The sequence below is a fragment of the Diadema antillarum genome, unplaced genomic scaffold, assembly GCF_040938485.1.
Source record: "Diadema antillarum isolate AM-2024a unplaced genomic scaffold, OU_Dant_1.0 seq00000212_RagTag, whole genome shotgun sequence".
NCBI classification, from domain to species: Eukaryota; Metazoa; Echinodermata; class Echinoidea; order Diadematoida; family Diadematidae; genus Diadema; species Diadema antillarum.
Window position 1 is genome coordinate 1,084,152 of NW_027271268.1, and position 20,999 is coordinate 1,105,150.

Consider the following 20,999-nt stretch of genomic DNA (forward strand, 5'->3'; position numbering starts at 1 on the left):
AAACTTCTAAAAAAATGGGGGGGGGGGTCTATTTTCTTGGGGTATCACATCTTTCCCTCCTGAAAGAAATGTCGTCCTCGACATTTACACAATAACTAGGGTTGATGCTATCAATGCATGGATTACAAAAATGTATGTTCAGATTAAAGTCAATAAAATCCATACCATATCATTGTCAACTGACATTATCTCATCTCTTAACCGTCTATTCATACAACACAGTAAACAAATAACTTCAAATGTAACATCATAATAACATATCCTGACACATGGCGCTCCTCCACATCGCACTTTGCATTTCACTTTCGCAGGGTTAAACCCCTTACATATGCTACATTGTATAGCACACTAAAAAGTAATACAGCTTCCCAGGCGCGCGTTCCTGAGAGTGTATTCTTCTGATCCTTACAGATCCACATGCGAAATATTATAGTTTTACTCTATATTCGAATACAAAAATGATATGGCGAAAAGAAATGACTCTTGATCTGTAGAACTTCATAACTAGCGAAACAAAATAAAGTTCTCCCACTTTTACACTGCGCAGTGTTTCTTTTCTGTTCATTTCTTTTACAATTTATCTTTGCCACATGATTCAGGGGTACAATTTCTGAGAGAAAACTGCTTTCCACAGAGGTTTAAACCACTGGTTACCTAAATCACAACTACCTTCATTCGACGAATCATCGTCTTACTCAGCGTACCCCTCCACTATGGGGCACACATAATGTTCGGCGTATTGGTCAACTGCATGGTTCACTGTTGATTTCCCACCTGTTGTCCGTGGTCATACATTGTGGGGAATGCAAACGGCATTCCGTAAGGTACAAAAGGGTTATACCAGGGGTAGTTATAGGTCGGGTTCATAGGTAGGTTGGGAGGATACATATTATTATTTGGTGGCCTTGATACCTCGGGCATGGCAGGGTTTATGTCATTAATATACAATGGCATGCAATGGGGGGCAGGATTTCCGAGATTGTGGTATGTTAGGGTATTTGGGGGTTGCCTGTTTCTGCGAGGGCGGCCTGAGCTGAAGGATGCGTCGTCAGGTGGCGTTGTCTGGGGTGCCGCAGGGGGTCCCTCAGGGTTCGTCGTCATTTCTGACTCCCGGTTGAGAGCAGCATGTTGTGGCGGCTCCATCGTCTGCTGCCCATCTCCATCGATCGGGGTGTCCTCGTTATGATGACCCTCAGTATCTGCGTTGATTTCCCGGTCTGGCTGGTGGTGACCCTCAGGGGCTGGTACCGTGGTGATTTCCCGGTCTGGGTGGTGGTGACCCTCAGCGTCCGGTGCTGCGGTGGCCTCTCGGTCTGGTTGGGGCTGGGCGTCTGGTGGGGGTACTGGTTCTGGCTCGGGTTGTACCTGTTGTACCTGGTGACGGGTTTCAGTGAGGGTCTCTTGACGGCCTTCCTGCTCTCCATACCCACGGCTGTACCATTCATGATGGAGATCATCGTCAGAGCTCTCCTCCATGCAGGCATCGGAGGGATCTGGGGTCTCATTTCGGTGTCGGTCAGGAAGGTGTCGTTTTTGTCGTCTGCTCCTCTCCGGTGCTCCTCTCCTACTTCTCTCTACAGCCGGTCTTACAGAGGGAGTTTGTCGGTCAGCGAGTAGCGTGTCGCAGGGGAACAAGAGACTGCGATGAAGGGTACGAGTCCTACCCTTACCATCGTCTGGCTGAATGTCGTAGACGGGGAGGTCACCCTTCTTGGACACAACCGTGTATACTCTGTCCTCAAAGTATGACCGTAACTTTCCAGGTCCTGCTTTCGGGGAGCAGTCTTTAACGAGAACCCGATCGCCCGGCATCAGCACCGTACTCGCTGGTCTCTTGTCGTGGTACTTTTTTCCTCTCTCTGAAGCCTTCTGTGCATTCTTACGTGCAAGGTCATAAGCCTCTTCCAGTCTGGTTTTCCACTTTTGAACATACTCTGGAAGATTCTGACACTTTGCCTGTTCTGATGTTGTCAGACCGAATGCTAGGTCGATAGGGAGCCTTGGTGAGTAGCCGAAGAGTAGGTAGTGGGGTGAGTAGTTGGTAGCATCATGTCGTGTGTTGTTGTAGGCATGGACGACTTTATTGATGTGGCGTTTCCAATCGTGCTTCTGCTCCTCTGCCAGGGTTCGTAGCATGGCTAGCAGGGTCCGATTGAACCTTTCCACTTGTCCGTTGCCTTGGGGATGATACGGGGATGTCCTGGAGGCTGTGATCCCAGAAAGTTGTTGTAGTCGGGTGAAGAGTTGGTTCTCAAACTCCCTTCCCTGGTCGTGATGAAGCCGTTTCGGGAACCCGAACTTCAATATGAAGTCATTGAAGATTCGGTCCGCAGCGGTCTTGCCAGACTTGTTCGTAGTCGGGTAGGCCTGCGCAAACCGCGTGAAGTGGTCCATCACGACCAGCACATACTCTTCACCTCCTCGACTGCGTTCTAGGTGGAGGAAGTCGATACACACGAGTTCAAATGGTTCAGAGGTGGTGATGGGGACTAACGGGACTTTGGTGTTCTGAGCGGGTTTCTTCTGCATGATGCATTTACATTGCCTGGTGATGTATGCCTCGATGAAGCGCTCCATGTGGGGCCAGTAGAACCGTTGCCGGGCGAGGTCAACTGTTCTGTCAGTCCCCAGATGGCCCATCTTGTCATGCAGCTCGGTACACACCAAATTCCGCCACTTCAAGGGGAGAACAAGTTGTGTTTTCGTTTTCGTTCTCCGCCTGAGAATTCCATCATGTCCAACCTCTAGTCTCCTCCATTCGTGCATCATTGCTCTGGTTTCTGGAGATTCGTCTGTGCGTTCATCTGCACGTGGCCACCTTCCCTTTCGCTTGTATAGGAGCACTCGTGAGATGACTGGGTCTTCCTGCTGGGCTGTTTTGATGTCAGTCATGGAGAAGGAGGTAATGGATTCTGGAGACATGTCTGTTTGGGTGTCAGCGGGCTGTATGAATAGTGCCTGGACCAACGCCATTTCATCCTGGGTCTGGTGAAGGGAACCTCTCAGTGCGGCCTTGGTAGTCATTGTCGTGATCTCTTGCGTACACGATTCCTGTCGTTGGGTGGGGGTCAGGGGCATTCTAGATAGAGCATCAGCATCGCCGTTCTTCCTTCCTGGTCTGTACTTGATTGAGAAGTTAAAGTCAGCGAGCTCACCAACCCATCGATGCCCTGTGGCATTGAGCTTTGCCGTGCTGAGGATGTAGGTCAACGGATTATTATCCGTATACACGGTGAAAGACTCAGCATAGAGGAGGTAGTTTCGGAATTGCTCAGTAATCGCCCACTTGAGCGCCAGGAACTCAAGTTTCCCTGAGTGGAGATGGTAATTTTTCTCCGCAGGTGTCAGGGTTCGCGATCCGTAGGCGATCACCCTGAGCTTCCCATCACTCTCCTGGTACAGTACCGCTCCCAGTCCCTCCTGTGAAGCATCAGTGTGTAGGACGTACGGTGCACTGAAGTTCGGGTACATCATCACAGGGGGCTGCACAAGGTCATCGATGAAGGAGTTCACGATTTCCTGATGAGAGGGTGTCCAGGTGATTGGGGTGTTGGAGGGGGCTTGTCCGTGGTGCTTTGTCTTTTTTGTCCGTTTGGTAGGTCTGTATGTCCGTGGTTTTGCGTCCCTTGTGGTCACTGGTGCTTTTAAGAGGTCGTAGAGTGGTTTGGCACGCTTTGCGTAGTCCTTGAGGTATCTGCGGTAGTAACCAGTCAGGCCAAGTATCTTGCGCAGGTCTCCTACCGTCTTCGGGGTGTGGCTCTTAAGTGAAGTGAGGGCCTCTGTTTCACTTGGGTCCGCCTTGTACCCTTCCCCAGAGATCACTTTACCCAGGAACTTCACTTCCTGCTGGAAGAAGCTGCACTTTGCTGGCTTCAGCTTCACTCCATTTTCCCGAAGACGCTGCAAAACTGTCTGGACATGCCTGAGGTGATCATCAAAGGTCTGGCTGTAGATAACAATGTCGTCCAGGTACACCTCACAGATGTTGTGGTTGAGGCCCTCGAGGATTGTCTCCATGCACCTTTGGTATGCAGCTGGTGCATTCTTCAATCCGAATGGGATTCTATTCCACTCGTGGAGACCCCATGGAGTGATGAATGCAGTCATCGGTCGGCATTCCTCGGCGATGAAACCTTGGTGGTACGCCTTACCCTGGTCTAGGGTAGTGAACCACCGGTTTCCTCCCAGTCCGTCAATCAGGTCCTGCATTCTCGGTATTGGTTGTCGGTCAGGTATTGTTTTCTTGTTAAGTCCGCGGTAGTCGATACAAAGACGGAGGCTTCCATCTTTTTTTCGCACACACACTACTGGGGAGGCGTAGGGTGATTCAGATTTCCTGATCCAGCCGCGGTCAAGGAGGTCCTGTAGGTAGAGTTTCACCTCTTGGTAGAGTGGTCGGGGAATAGACTGGTAGGTCTTCTGTACCGGGACGTTGTCGGTGAGTCTGATGGTCATCTTGAGGTCGGGGATACATCCCATGTCCTGGTCACCCGATGAGAAACTCTCTATTTCCTGGTGAAGGAGTCCTTCCACAGCCTTCTTCTCCTCTGCTGCCAAGTGGTCAAGCTTGAAGGAGGGTCCTTCCATTTTCTCATCGGTACCTGACACTGAGGCGATGTAACCATCAGTTTGGGGTTGGTAGTTGGTGGGTTGTGGGTCACGTGGATAGTCAGGGAGTATCGAATGCATTGATTGTAGTCTTCCCAATTGCGTATACCGAGGGACTACAATCGTATTCTTGGAGTAGTTGTACACAGGGATGTCTAGACGAGGAGACTGACCTTGGGAGACTTGTACAACACAGGAGGGAACTTCTACATCTTCGGGCAGGTTGCTGTTGATTCCTGGCTCGAACAGTAGTGTCTCTTCCCTCATGTTCCCAAGTCTCACCATTACTGTCACCTTCGTCCAGGACTCCGGGCGCAAGAGGATCGGGGAACGACCAGTTCTTACGGTGCACAACTCTTCTGGTGGTCCTGTCCTCAGTAGGGAGATTACTTGGTCAGCTGCTCTAGGTGACACTTGCAATGAGCTTCCAAGCTGTCGTGTGATGCCAGGAAGGCTTCCAATTGGTGTTGCTTGGACCAGCTCACTGATCACATTGTACCCAATGATGGTCTCGGGCAGCTCCTCGGGTGTCACTAGGAAAGGTACGTGTATGGTTGATGATGTGTTGGTGTCCGGGTCGAGGCTAAACCAGATTTCTATCCAGCCTTTGTATGGTAAGGAAGTGCCGTTGGCCGCCTTGAGCTGGAGGTCAGTATCTAGTATTTCCTGGACTTCCCTCAGTTTGACTTGTGGAAGCACCTCTCGATAAATTCTCTCTGGCATCACCGAGACCTGGGCTCCTGTGTCCCAGAGAGCTGTAGACGGAATCCCATTCAAGGAGCATTTGACTAGACACCTATCACCAACAAGGTTCACAACACGTCTCCTTTGTTTTGATGTGGGGACATGGCCAGGGCTTTGTGGGAAAATCTGGTTTACGTTTGGTTGTCCGGGTCTGGTCGTGGTTGGGGATCCTGGTCTTGGTTGGGTTACACCCTGTCCCCGTTGGGTGCCCCCTGGTCGTTTCCCTGTCGTTTTCTGCATCCCCGAGCGAAGTGTTCACTGCTTCCACACTTATAACAGTGCTGACAATCATCCCCTGTCCCTCCTTGGCGGCATGATGGACAGCCCCTTGGTCGCTGAGGTAGTCGACGTCCGGATCCTTGTGGTTGTTGTTGTGGGGAGCGCTGAGATGTTGACATTTTCCCCTGAATAGCTTCAATACTCGCTCTCAATTCTGCAATCTGGGCAGCCATCTCTTCGCGCAGGTCTGGTTTCCGTTCCTTGGGGGTTTTGGGTGGGGGCTCCTCAGTCGTGATTGTGTTGATTCTTTGAGGTTTTACCCCAACCTTCTGGAGACGCTTTGCTTCTAGTGCTGCAGCCGTGGTCAGTTTCTCCAAAAGTTCTTCATCAGACACCCCTGGGGTGAGGGACTGCTTAATGTCCTGTCGGATGTTATCGTTCGTTAACCCCGTGACCACTGCATGTACAAACATGCTCTGGACGAGGTGGGGGTCATACCTCAACCCAGCGGTGGAGTCCTCAGATGCGAGGAGAACCCTTTGTTTCAGGTCAAGTGCCCTCATGACGAATGCTTGCGCTGTTTCGTTCTTCAGCTGGCTGATATTCGACAGCTCTTGGTAGACTTCCGTGGCGTCCTTCTCCTGAAAATGGGCCTTCAAAACCGTCCTCAGGGTGACCAAGGTTAGGCGGGTGTGATTCTCAAGGTAGGACCTTAAGCGTAGTCCTGGGGTGATGGCCCTCACTACTGCCTCGATCACTTCCCTCTCACTGTAGCCCTTTGAGAGGGCAGCCTCGATCTGGTGGTTGAGGCTGGTGTAAGTTAAACGGTCTTTCTGGTTGGGTTCCCCGATCTGCCCACTGATCCGCAGTTCCTTCCGGAAAAGTGGAGGGACAGTCGAGGGAGTCGTGGTCGGCATTGCGTGGTCGGGGATGGTGGCAGCAGGTGGTGGGGTGGAAGGAGGCAAGGAATGCGGTTCATCTTTCCGATGCGTGTTCTCATCAGCCCGGGCTTCCAAACGACGCAACCTCTCCTGGAAGTCACTCTCCAGCTGGCTCATCCTGGCCTTGTGAGCCTCTATCAGAACCTGCATCTCATCCTTGTCATCACTGGAGCCTTGCTTAATCGCGTCAATCCGCGATTTCAAGGTCTCCAGTTTTTTCTTGTCCTCCTCCTCCTCCGAGCTTAATTTTCGAAGGGAAGACTGCACAATCCGTACCAGAGCTTGTCTGGTCCGATCCTCATCTGGTGTGGGTATGCCCAAGAGAGGACATACCTGCCGTAGCTCCTCGATTCGAAGACCAAACAGCTGCTCTTCTATTTTGAACTGAGATTCCTCGAAGGCTTCCATATCGAAAGTGTCGAATCCTCGGATCTACAAGGTCAGGCTCTCCCGGCAGCTGCTTTGCTGATATCCTGCCCCTATCTGGCCTTGAAGACGAGTTGTCCTTCGCTTTCACCCAAGCCTTCGCCGTGGAGTCTCAGTACGTATAGCTGTTAGCCAATTCGTCGTCGCATCACGAGGTTAATTGCTCATACCAGGTTCAGTGTCCAAGGACAGCAAGTCTTCATCCTTCAAACCCGTTGATTTGCTGTCCTGGCAGGGTCGCCAGAAAATGTTACCCGGGTCTCGGGTAACTGGGTTGAATTTACACTCCAATATCACTCTTGATCTGTATGCAGAGAAAGATAACACACGTCCAGTCAAGATGGATGCAGGGATGAAAGTGTTTCTCTTTATTCTTGTATAAATCATATCAAGTTTCAATAATGATCATATAAATCGCAATCAAAATAATTATCAATACTTCTTTTCATCAACACAACGTGAATTACACATGCAAATTGTTGATATGAATATCTAATTCTTCTTCAGTGTAATTGATAATTTACCTTGCTCAATATTATGATGCTTGATTTATACCTCAAAGAGTCTCTAAAATCAAAGGTTAATTATGACACTTACTCGTAACAATTAATCTTAATATTCTTTTGTAGTAAGCATAATTAACTGTAAACTTCTCCTTTAACAAAAGCAACCTTATAGCTTAACATTAACCAGTCATTTAAAATACAATTGATTTAATCAAATAAACACAACTACATATCATTTGATTAATCTCTGTTTGTATCCACGAACCGAAACACAAATGATTAGATAAACCTAAACCTGGAATGCATTCACTTCTTTGGCAAGAATTGTTCTGAAAGCAAGCGGGAAAACTAGTCATCTTAGTACACTGCAAAACAATTCTAACTTCTTTAGTTTTCCTTTGTTTCTCTAAAAGCCAGGTTTTCTCTCTCTTTCCTGCTCGTTCCTATATTTTATTCCTCTCATATAAAACAAAACGCTTCTATAACATCTTTTACAGCATAAACTTTAACAACATCTGAGATGATCCCTGCCGTCAGGCAAAAGCGAAAGTATTTCGGGAATGTTACTACAGTCGCTCTGAAGACCAAACTTTGGGGACGATCCCTGAATAATTCCTTTTTAGTTTCTTTATACCAAGTGAGGGACTGGCCAAAAAGTGAGGAACTGGGGGGCTGGGAAAGTGAGAGAGACACTGACCACAACTATAAACACACCTTCCAGAGAGCTGGTGGTCAGAGCTCTGGCCGATAAGGTGCGGAGGTTGGCGTGAGTCATCCAAACTGTGTTCACACCGGCCCTCCGTCTCTATCTCTATTCTACCTGTATCTACAAATGTACACTATTATCATCATCCGTCACTGTTTCCATTCTGCACAATGCTACACTACTATTCCACAAGCATCATGCCAAATATCCATGTATTTACAATAAGCATACTCGTTAAGGCATTTGGGCTTTCAGTCAGAATAACATATACAATGTATGTCAGTCACTTCACAGTCATTCCCAAGATAGCCTAAAGGTCAACGGACTCTTACACGGCGCACCGCCTAGGAGAGTGTTTACACTGACCATTCTACTCTGTCTCTTCCACAGGACAGTACAGCCTATGGCTTGTTCACACTCGCACAAGCAGCACTTAATCCGGCATTAAATCAGCTTAAGTTGTAATTTCAACTCTTACATCATGAAAACTACTAAATCACTACACAAATATAACAGTAACACCATTTCTATTATTCACCAACACTGGCATACCAGTCTATCTAGCTGTAAGTGACAATAGGTTTGTACAAATACATGTACTTAATAACTTCACTGAGAACACCATTGGTGTTCAGAATTCCTTTTTTCTGAAGGAATAATTACTACATTCAACTACAAAACACTAAATGTCATAGAATCACCAGATTTACCAATAGGAAGGAATGATTTTGAATACAATTGTAATTGAAAAGGGGTAAAAGCAAGGTTTCTTACCTGTATGCAGAGAAAGATAACACACGTCCAGTCAAGATGGATGCAGGGATGAAAGTGTGCTCAAAACCACATCCATCTGAGTGATGTCATTTTTCTCTGAATTTCAAGCAGTTTGGTTAACTCCACTCCGGGCTTTAGGGGTGGATGGATCAAGTTTGTGAGGGTATGTTCTTTCTTTTAAATCAGTGCAATTGTCCAAAACTTCTAAAAAAATGGGGGGGGGGGGATCTATTTTCTTGGGGTATCACATAATTATAACATGATCATGACCATGATACTAACAATAATCATAATAAAACTTGTAATAGTCAGAAAGTTGTGACAGTGAGTGCAATCATTGTTACTACAAAGTGTGGATAGTTTTGTATCAAAATCTTCAGATAGCCATTTTTCACCAAGGTGTGACTGTAAATATTACTTTTAGTAATTTATTACTGCTATTGAAGTTAAAGCCACACCTACAGTACACTATGTACAAGTTTGCTCTATATCCCTGTGGAGCTTTGAACATGTGGTCAATTCCAGCGTAACGGACATGACATTCAGACCACTTTTTTGGGATTCAAACCATCACACAGTGAAAGTGGGAGTCTCCAAAAGATTCTAATTGAGTTTATCAGACACATTTAAGTATATGTAACATACACAAAAAATTTCATGGAAATTTATCAAGTGGTTGTTGAGAAATTGCATTTTTAGCGAGCGTAACGGACATGACACAAAATGGACAAGGCATTTTGATCTACTTACCATTATGAAAATTCCTGTGAATTTTTGGATAAGATGCAGCTGGTTTTGGTCTTGATTAAACCTTTCGGTCATGCTTTACTCATAAAGTCCTAATTTAGAGTAGTTTTACTGTTCATTCTTTTTTAATAGTTTAAAATATTGCGTAACGGACATGACACTTTGAGTGTAACGGACATGACAGTTTTGTCCACTTTTTGTAAGCTAAGAGAATTTTTTTATTACGAGGTATAGCAGATATTCAATTGTTGGCATAGTAAGGTTAGAACATAGGGACACACATCATAACTGCAATCATGTAATATTTCTTATATTTATATCATTTTAGGGGGGTTAGTCTTTTTATATTTAAAAAAAACCAAACAAATATAAAACAAATTCGCTCCTGCACCAGCTAGCTACAATTAGTGAGTAATTTCCAGTTACTACCACCCATCATAGCAAAACAGGACATATTACTATCTTATACTATGGTTATTTTTTTCTTAGTGGCCTAATATTTGATACTTAATATTATGTACTAGCGTAACGGACATGACACCCTTGTAAAGTGAACCATATTTTCACTTCTTTGTTTGAATATAAAAAGATTGAAATAACTGCACTCTGCTAACTACATTGTGTTCTTGAACAAAACATCAAAAAGTCCTTTCATTGTAGGTTTCAGTGATCTAACAGGTCTACTCTAAAGCACATGGAGTACAATGCCCAGAGTACCACAATGGCATACATGTACAACACAGAAGACCATGTCTCCATGTCTGCGGATAGGCAAAGAAAACAAAATGAACCAGATCTGTATGAAATAAAAAGTTTGAATACAACATCATTAAAATGCACTCAGGATTGCATCAACTTTTATGCAATGAAAGAGGACCACAAAACTGTTTGGTACAATTATCAAATTAGTGTTATCATCTGGAAGAAATAAGGTATGTTTATTTCATTTCTGCAAAGTTCTTTCATTTGGCATTAATGTCATCCTTGGAATAGAATCATCCTCTGTTATCCAATCTTGGATAGACTATTGTTAAAACTTCCACTGCTAGTACCAGTTCTTTATCATTGTCAACAAATGCTTTCTTTTCTTGGCTAGATGTGAATGATCAAGCCCCCCTTTTTTCTGAGAATTTTCACAACACATTATCCATTTCCATGTAGAGTGATCACCTGGGCAACAAAAGTATTTCTTGTTTTCTTTACGGCATATTCAACTCATACAAATTGTATAATCAACTTATTACTTGCTTAGGCACTTCTTGAGGCTTGCCAGAGTGGTGTACTGGTTACATTATTCTCACCAGCTTGTGAGAAGGACTTTTAAAAATACTGGATGCTTTCCCTACCAACTGGTTGTAACTGATTATACAGTGTACCTTACAGTGGATAAACATCTTCACATAGCATCTCAAAATTGTGCTTTTTGTACGATGCTGAGTGCTGTCATATATACCAGTATATCCCTTGGCATAGAGGTACATCTAGTTTAGTTGTATTGATGAAATGGATAAGCAGCATTCAGACTGACTTTCTCTGACGACAGAGCTTCATGACTTTCAACATGCTTAATAAAGCAAACAATTCCATTCTCAGCCCTCTTGGCAAGTGATCTCATTAACGTGCCACTGAAGGTGTGGATTTATAGAGTCATAGAGATGAGAGAGGTACATTGATTGTATGGATGCAGTACAAAGTTTTTTTTTTTTAATCATGAGGCAACACCATCATTGAAGACGTTGATGCTGGTGACATTTGGATACTTTGTTGCTGTATCATCAGTGATCATGCTCATTGGATGCACAAGGATCCATTTGTGCAGTGAGTTCCTGGCTGTTGTGTTGACTCCATGGTGGATACGTGTTAAATGTGGTCTACAATGTTCGTATATATAGAAAGTGCTCATTTTAAGTATTAAAGGAAGGCCAACAGTGAAAACTCCATTGTCTAATATACTCCTTGGAATGACAGCTGCTGTATCTGTTTATCAGTCAGGATTACAAGAGGTGGGAATGGATCAAACCAGTGTAACAGGGTAGCAAGATCATCTGAAATCAACAGTCTTCCTGTGGCAGAAAGCAAAGTCTGCTTGTTTTTGTTTTATTGAGTGATGTGGAGACTTAATTATTATACTGAAGTATAGAAATATCCTACTATCCTCAAGCAATTAAAACTAATCACCACCCTGTTTCTCTGGGCCACAGTGTTATTTCTGCCACTTGTCTTATATGAGGTGTCATGTCCGTTACGCAAAGTGTCATGTCCGTTACGCCATTTACAGGAAAACTAGAAGTGGTATAGAAAAGTGGTTTCCACACATGCAAGGGGATTCAATCCTAACATAGAAAATGAATTTCCAGCAACTTCACACTAATTTCCTCTTGGCTATGAAAACTTATTGTAAAAAACGTAACGGACATGACACTTCAAATGTTATAGAAATCACACAACTTTGAGGATCAATGGGTCATAAACTGATGAATGCTAAGGAAGTTGGTTGTGATTTTCCGTTGATATATACACTGGACTATAATTTAAAAGCTGAACAAGGTCTCTAGGACATTTATTGCCTTCTTTAGAGACTGGAACACTAAACTCTTTAAAAATAGCCAAATTTTTGTGTCATTGCAACATATCGTACAGTATTTTCATTGACTGAGAAAAATACCAAATTTTGTAATGACAAAGGTGCGACCAGTGAAAAATGAAAATATATACTTTTTTAGAATATTTGAGAACTTAAGTGAAACTCAAAACTTCATTTTTTCACTAAAGTGAACATTTCTCATGGAATTGCCCATGTGTTCCAGCCATGCTTCCATTTTTCCCACAAACTATACTAGCTGCACTCTACACTTAACTTCCTGTCAAACTTCTAGCACAATTTTCTCCAAGCTACAGACAGTGTTAGATAGCGTTCAAAATTTGGAGATAATGTCCAAAGGGTTTATTTGTATGCCCCTGTGAGGTTTTTTTTTTTATGTTTCTACTTGTTTTTATAGACCCTCTATTTCAACATTGGGAAGACCTGGGAAATACACTGTCGGGCTATTTTGATTGATGAATCAACCAGATTCACGGCAATACATTTAATACAGAAATTGTCATCTCTGTATCTAGCATCCAATGTACAACTAAAAAACTGATGATTATGTTCCCTTCCTCTTCCTCCTCCCACAAGCACCCCCCACCGGCACCCCCCCCCCCCTTCCCTCCACCAGAAGAAGTCACTTGGGTGACAAGAGCTTGTATCTCAAATTTTGATGAAACAGACTACAGCACTTCCAAGGAAAGGCTATCCCATTCGGTATAGGCCCAAAACCACTATTTCGGCACAATTGGACAATCACAAAACGGGAAAATTAAAGTTGTTAGAATAGGGTTCATTTTTATACCAATCCACGAGACAAATATTCAAGTTTGTAATTGAAAAATATGAGCACATAGTTTTGCTTTATTTTAAAGGTGTGATAATTTCTTTCATGGGGCGTAAATTTCATCATGTAACATACGTTACCATGTCATTCTATTTCAAATGCATTAAGATTGGTGACTACATTCTATGATTGAGATAATTATGCGTCAGATGTGAAGTATACCATCGGCTGCCATGTTTGTAAATGCTGCCTGCAGATGGGAAGGATGGCAAATGACCTGTATGCTATACTAAACACAGCATGTCCTATTGTGTAAAACCTTAGACAGGTAATGTTAATTTGTTTTCTCGATAATTTGACATCAGACTTTCTTAAGAAAATATTTTCAACATTTATCAGTCCCAAATTGCCAGCTAATTCTTGAGTATCATCGATGAAACATGTGAAACTATGTGCGCAAAAATATAGTCGTTAGATTCCACGTAACGTATGTTTCTCGTTAATGTAACGTAAGTTACAAAGACAATACTACTACATGTGCAGCAAATTTTGGAACATTTTCTTTTTGGTTTTTGTATATATTCTTACACTAATTTCTCTTCAACTCTAAGTGAACGAATATTATAACACGATGTCGCAATATTATGGCGATACAATTCTCAAAAATAACAATCAAATAGTTGTAAAACTACAAGACTTTATAACATGTCCTCGTATAAACTCTTCAGTGGAACAGTAATCCGTAACTGTTGATATTTTGAAGACAATTGGCTTCATACTTAAGAATTTATGGCACTGAAATGATAAGAGTTGGGAACATGCTGTTTCGTGCCTTAAAGGATGAAAATATTGTCATGATGTACGTGTAATATAAAACGAGTGGTGGGTAACGTAGGTTTCACTTTAATTTTATCATAATGAAAGTTTTCGTACGCTTGATGTCTTGTGACTTGTTATCTTCATATTGATGTCTTGCAACTTGTTATCTTCATGCTGTTGAAAGATATTGAAAGATATGTTTCGAATCCATAACTTTGCGGACTCATCAGCTGTCGCAACAGTTACTCTATGCAGGAACAGTTTGAAAATAGCAGTTGCAATAAAATAGTATTCACAAAATTTTTAACACTTGTATGAAACAAGAAACGGCAGAAACGAGATGATTACTCAGTTAAAAGTGCTTCATAATGAACAATAACGCCGTATTGCTTGTATTTAAAATGTCTGAACTCGGTAAACAAGAGATAGGGAAAGAAGGAACCGAGAAATGTTCTTTGTTAACTAAATAAATGACCACTTTACTAAGTTGACTATGGCAAAATGAGGTCCATGAAATAACGTCAAATTACACAGTTTCATTAGCACAATACTGGGTAGGATGAATGAAATTGTCATTAGTAAAATGATGTACTCGATTTTCCTTGTTGTGTATGCATAAAACAGTATAATCCACAAGGATAACAAGAATAACAAGTCTTGCATTAATAATTCTTGCCGTATCTTGAAATTGTCTCCAGGAAAAATGTTTTGAATCTTTAAAAAGAAAAGTGAAAGGACAAGTTGCTATACATGCACAACAAAGGTACTGATAATGATTATAGGCATGCAGGCCCGTAAGTAGGATTTTTATGGGGTGGGGGATGGGGTCAGGAGTTAGAAAAAGTCGACCACTTCCAGTTTTAATCTCCTGACGGGCAGAAAAATAAAAAGCTCCCGTGCCATTTTTTTTTTTTTTTTTTTAATTCTTTTGCCGGGTTTCATCGACTGACAAGCAAGAAAAAAAGAAAGAAAGAAAAGAAAATTGAAGAAATATAAAAAAAAGGCTTCAGCTCAATTCGATGCTGCCAGTACAAGCCCAATTTCATGTTTGTTTGTTTTTTTTATTTCAAACGGGGGAGGGTGAGTCCGCGATTCATTTTTTTCTTTTATTTCCTTTTGTTTATATTTTGACTGCTGGCAAAGGGGCGGGGGAGCCTGAACCTCCTCCCCTATAATTACCCTGATGTGGTAGGGTAAAAAAAAAAGATGTGTGACTTTGCTTCTTTTCTTTGTTAACTATGAGACGGGCATAAGTTTTTTTTTTTTCTTGAATCTTTGCTTAGAGATATGCTTTTTCGCCATTCTGATTACAGCTAACACGTTCCCTATGGGGTTTTAATCCTTGCACTGCTCTTCCCCATTGCAACTGTATTAACTTCAACGAAAAGGAAGAACAAAAAATGTTAATGTCTTAAACATATAGCTTACTGAAACATATATTACTATAATTACTATTATCATTATCATTATTGTTATCATGTAGGCCTGATCTATGATGGTAACAGTAATAGTTGAAATTACATTTCTCTAATGCACTGTATTTTTGTTGCCTTTTCTTCATTCAAAATGTGTTTTTCTTCACTTTGAGATCATCAACGACATTACGACAGAAATTTGAGTTTATTTTCTCCGTTAAAAATAGTCAGGGAGTAAGCACTATATTGGTTTATGATAACCAAAGATAAATATAATTGAAAAGACGTATTTCCCTACAGAATTCCTTCAACAATAGTTCTAGAACAATTAAATGTTATTTTTATCCACGCACATTCTCTAAAATATCCCTTTTCAATGACATGAATTGATGAAACTTACGTTACCAAAACTAGAAACTTACGTTACTACATTAATGCAGGGACCTGGTCCTCTAGTTTTGAAGTAGAGATCTGTGTAATCTCTAATTCTATTAGCATTCATTGAATTTTCTTAAAACAATGTTAAATTCATTGCTTATATCTGAAATATGACATCATTAAAGCCAAGTTGAACATCAACGCCCATCAAACGATTTTTTTAAAAGATACTATGATTATGTCCCCTTTTACTGCATCCTCCAAACAAACAAGAACATACAGCTGTAAATGAATTTGATATGTTTTGACGCAGAAATTCATCAACATCATAACTGCAACAATTAAATTGTCTCAGATTAAATGGGCTTTTCCGTAGATTGTCTGTTATTAACATGACAACATCTTGAAACTTATGTTACCAAAATTTGAAACATACGTTACTTAATAAATTGAGTGATTTATTTCAAAAGAATAAGCCTGTACAGCAAAGTAATTACTGGATTTTTTCGGTGGAATATACTGACTTAATAAACACACAATAAACAGAAGTAAAGCATGATTCTATGAAAAACAACAACACATTTCCAACAATCAAATACTTACTCAGTTTTTCAACACATCATGTAAAGGTATTTTGTGCGCTGCCAATGCTCAAGATGCCAGTAAAAGAGGTTGCTGAGCTATCCCATGTCCTCAAATCGACGGCACAGATTCGAGAAATATACATTTAGGTGGTAATTAATGGTGTAATTAAGCTTTCTGTCATTTGGTGGTAACGTAAGTTACATCACGTATGTTACACTTGTGGATTAAATCGTATAAGTTAGCAACATAATAATGAATCTTTTGCCACCCATGGGTATGAGGACAATCTACTCCATAAGTCTCAACTCTAGAACAATCATTCAGAGCCATGCACCTTCATACTTTTTACAAAGATGGTAACGTATGTTACTTCTCTTAAATCTACCTTTTTAAAATCTATATTTGCGAGATTAGCAGTCGCATGTCTTTTGAAACTGAGTGATGAAATATTTTTTAACATAAACTTAGACCCCTTTCGGTCAGAAAAACAATACAATTGTGTAGTATTCACTGTAATAGCATTACCAAGTTTGCAGTACAAAGATGGTAAACGTATGTTTCAGCAGATCTGGCGACACATTTCCATCAGGTATTTTGTTGTTAAAGAATGATAAGCTTATAAAATTGTGTTAGGTTTTCATAGAACGTTCGGCTACTTTTCTGAAACTGTGAGTAAGCTTCTTCTTTATGCTCATATTTTCCCACAAAGTTGAGAAAACATAAAAAATCATCGTTGGCGACATGCACTTTTGAGCCTGTTGGCCGAACTTAACCCTCCACCAATGGCTTAGTGGTACAATCTCGCCTTCGAAATGATTTCAGTTTTTGTCTATATGTCCCTTGGCATCACATAAAATCACAGGAGCATTTTGAAAGAGCTTTTTATCTCTTCTAGGTGAGAAGGAACATAAGCGACGCGATTTTTGACCAATTGCGCCGAAATAGTGGTTTTGGGCCTATAGTGCTTTGGCCACCATGTTCTTTTTTTTTTTTTTTTTTTTTTTTTTTTTTTTCTCTCCTAAACATTTGACATACAAGATCTTGTGACCCTAGCGATGATATTAAATAATGTAAAAGCAAAACATGGTAAAGATACTTGTAACACATCAAGAAGAGAAGTGGTCAGCTCATGAATGTATGCTCTAAAATTTCTCTCCTAAAATCCCTCAGCAACCCCAAGGCTCATGATGCTGGTATATCATGTCTCGTCCTCATCAGGGATTCAGAAAACAACACTTGGTGAGTATTTTATATGATGTCTGTTGTAGTTATTAATCCTTTCTTGAAGTCAAGGGTATATATCTCTGATGATAAACAATCATATAGACTGCGTGGTCACATCTCATGCATCAATTGTGAATATTTCGTGAAGTGCTCTTTCCTATTGATTTTGTTTCATGAAATACATTGATTCAGTTAAACTTTTAAGATATCATTCAAAATCTAAAATGGGTCCAGGGCAATTACCCCTTGGGCAATTACCCCGCACCCTTCCCCTGGCCCTAATCTTAATCCTAATCCTGAATCTAACCCTAACCCTAACACAAACTCCTAACCCTAAACCTAACCCTAACCCTAATCTTTACTCTAACCTTACCACTAACCAATATTTGGCCGAGGGGTAATTGCCTTCTGGGGGTAATTGCCCGGATATGTCTAAAATGCATATTTTCAACCTGACTTCTAAGGCGCCTTGGCAGATTACAAGCTCCAGGAAAACAGCGGCGCTCCCGCTCAGCGGTCTTCTATTGTTTCGCCGCGTTCTTTTAAATCCTCCCATTCAAAAGCCCGCTGCGCGGCGCTTTTAGCATTTGGCCCGTGCGGCGCTTTTTTCAAGGAGCCGACCATTCACAAAATCTGGGCGTCAGAGTGCGTACGTTTCGTTTTAGCAATATAGCGCCCTCTCCGTTAGAATGTGAATAACACCTCGGAACAGAAAACCTGTTTAATCTCATGGTGTCCACCTATTCTACGACTTCAGTCCACTCTGACAACCGGGAAACTCAACAACTTTATAAAAGCAAAATATACACAAAACATACGCATTCTATCCAACATTTTCGTGCCTTTTAGTTACTGTGTTGTGTCATATACAGGTTTGTACATTCTTCCCCATCATCTTGATCTATGGAGTTGCAAGTTTTTTTTTTTGTGTGTGTGTGTTTTGTGTGTGTGTGTGTGTGTGTGTGTGTGCCTTTTTCTCTCCTTTTCTCTGACATTATTGGAGTGAGTCCTTCCAAAAACAAAAATTTCTCCTCTTCTCCTGCAGCCTTGCAGTGAATCTATGTAGACTATGAATAGTGAAATAAATGTCGTCTTGATCCACATCGTATTTTTTCCCACCGTCATGCTTCTACATCAATAATTCTCAAGACTCCAAGCTACAGTATCATTACGCTGAAATTATTTCAATCAGTATTTCCTTTGAACAACACCAAAGTCAATCCTATGCGTTTTAAAACACCCAATGTCAAAAAGCAATTTCAAGTCCATACCAGCTGTCGAGCTATCATTCGACTTTGAATATCAACACGGCAGTTTAAACATCCACAGCCACATCACGCACGCATGTATTATACACACCATAGAACGCGGTTACCTGTCGTTTTCTTTTTATCGCTCTTTTACTGTTATATGGCAAAGCGGCTGTACTTTGTGTAAAATTATGTACGAAATCATTACAAAAGTATTAAGATATACTACTGGTGTAGAAAATGAACAACAACAACAACATACATGCATGGGACGTGATGGATGAAGGCACTAATTTCACCTTGTAAACATTTACACATGGAAACCAGGTTATACTACCGGTATATAATATATATATATATATATATATATATATATATATATATATATATATATTGTTTTGTTTGTTTGTTTGTTTGTTTTTGCTGCTGCTGCATGCATGATATCTCCTAAAATTTGAATCCGACTCTTTCGGTCAGCTAGCGAACTGATGTATATTGTGTGACTATTAAAGACTGTTAAATTAGACATATGTCAAGTAATAAATAATTTATTAATCTCTTTATTTATTCATTCACTTATTCAATGTACTTATATATTAATTCATTTATTCATTCATTTATCTATTCATTTATTGAATTATTCATTCTATTCATTTAGTTAGTTAGTCATTCAAATGTTTATCTAGGAAGAAAGAATATATTAGCAGCTGTTTTCATCGAAGTCCTATATGAACATATTTTGGGCAGTCAGAGACTACAGCCAAAAGATAGTGATAGAGAAGTCTGCAGCCAAACGATCGGGAAAGCTCGATCCAAGAGTGGAAAGGGCTGCTGCAAATTGATCAAAAGGGCTGCGAGATTATGACTCAAAAGGCCGCAGCCAAACCCACCAAAGGGCCGCGGGAAGAGCGCCAAGGGGAATAAAATGCAATGCCAACCAAACGCCTATAGAATTCGGCGTATACAAAGTTGGTGGTACAGGGAATAGATTTCAGACACCCCGACCTGTCCATAGTGAGATCTCCGATCCCATTGTTATGTCCGGAGAAGATGGACACTTCCGCGATGGGCACCGTGAATCGATCATCACCCATTGTCTTTCCCCCCCCCCCCCCCCCAAAAAAAAAGCTTTGTTGTGATAGCAACGGAGGCTGAAACTGCGTGATTGGTCAGCTCCGTGGTGCATTTCCAGCAACATGCATAATAGTTCACAACCTCTATTTATTATAGAAGTAAGCTCAATGAATACCCGAAAAAAGTTTCTTCTCCTCGGAATGACGAATGACAGGTATAAACTCTAGATAGTCCCGAAGATCAAATTCGTTGCAGGTATATTTGATAATCACAGGCCTGCGAAAGGCCGGAAACTACGTCGCTGATGTATTAAAATGTAAAAAAAAACAAACAAACAAACAAAAACAAAAACAACAAAAAACAAAAAAAAAACACTCATGCATTGCATGTGAAGAACACATACACCAAAATGGTCGCGGAAAGAATGATGGGAATAGAATACAAACTTTCCAAAACATCTTTCTTCTTGAGGGACAGGTCTGTGGATATGTTGCGTGTATGTGTTTGTGTGTGTTTGTTTGTGTATAAGAGCTGACTTGTTTGTCATTTATACTATTAAAAAGTAATTAGTTGAACGTCCATATGTATTGATATTGATATGCATACTGCAATCTCAATGAGATCAAGCTGTTTTTGCACACACACACACACATATATATATATATATATATATGTGTATATATATATACAAATATGTATATATAATATATATATATATATATATATATATATATATATATATATATATGTACCATGTGTGTGTGTGTGTGTGTGTGTGTGTGTGTGTGTGTGTGTGTGTATTTACTGGCGGTTTGTCTCTCATTAGGTATGCATTGTAGCCCTGTGTATAGTTTTGTATGATCTAAGATTCCATGATTATTTTTTCTCCTCCATGATTGCTCTATGACTTTTTATAATTAGTATCTCTCGAAATGTTTCCCACTGTCTAACTTTTTTATTCCCCGTCATGCTTCGATGTGATAAACTCCCAAGTTTGCAAACGACAGGTGTAATGTCGTGGAAATGATTTCAATCAGTGTTTTCTTTAAATCCAGGAAGAAAGAATATTAGCAGCTGTTTTCATTGAAGTCCTGTATGAAGTTTGGGCAGTCAGAGACTGCAGCCAAAAGATAGTGATCGAGAAGGCTAGAGCCAAACGATTGGGAAAGCTCGATCCAAGAGTGGAAAGGGCTGCTGCAAAACGATCAA

The 20,999-nt window shown here is 41.2% G+C and overlaps 1 protein-coding gene across 1 annotated transcript in view; it reads left to right on the forward strand.

Annotated features, from left to right (window-relative positions):
• The window catches only part of LOC139729005 (uncharacterized), a gene marked incomplete at its 3' end in the record, with an annotated part of 55,764 nt that overhangs the window by 16,854 nt on the left and 17,911 nt on the right, over positions 1 to 20,999 (forward strand). The window contains exon 7 of the mRNA XM_071639931.1: positions 17,413 to 17,481. Within this exon, the coding sequence (XP_071496032.1) occupies positions 17,413 to 17,481 (69 nt within the window). The remainder of the gene's footprint in view (positions 1 to 17,412; positions 17,482 to 20,999) is intronic.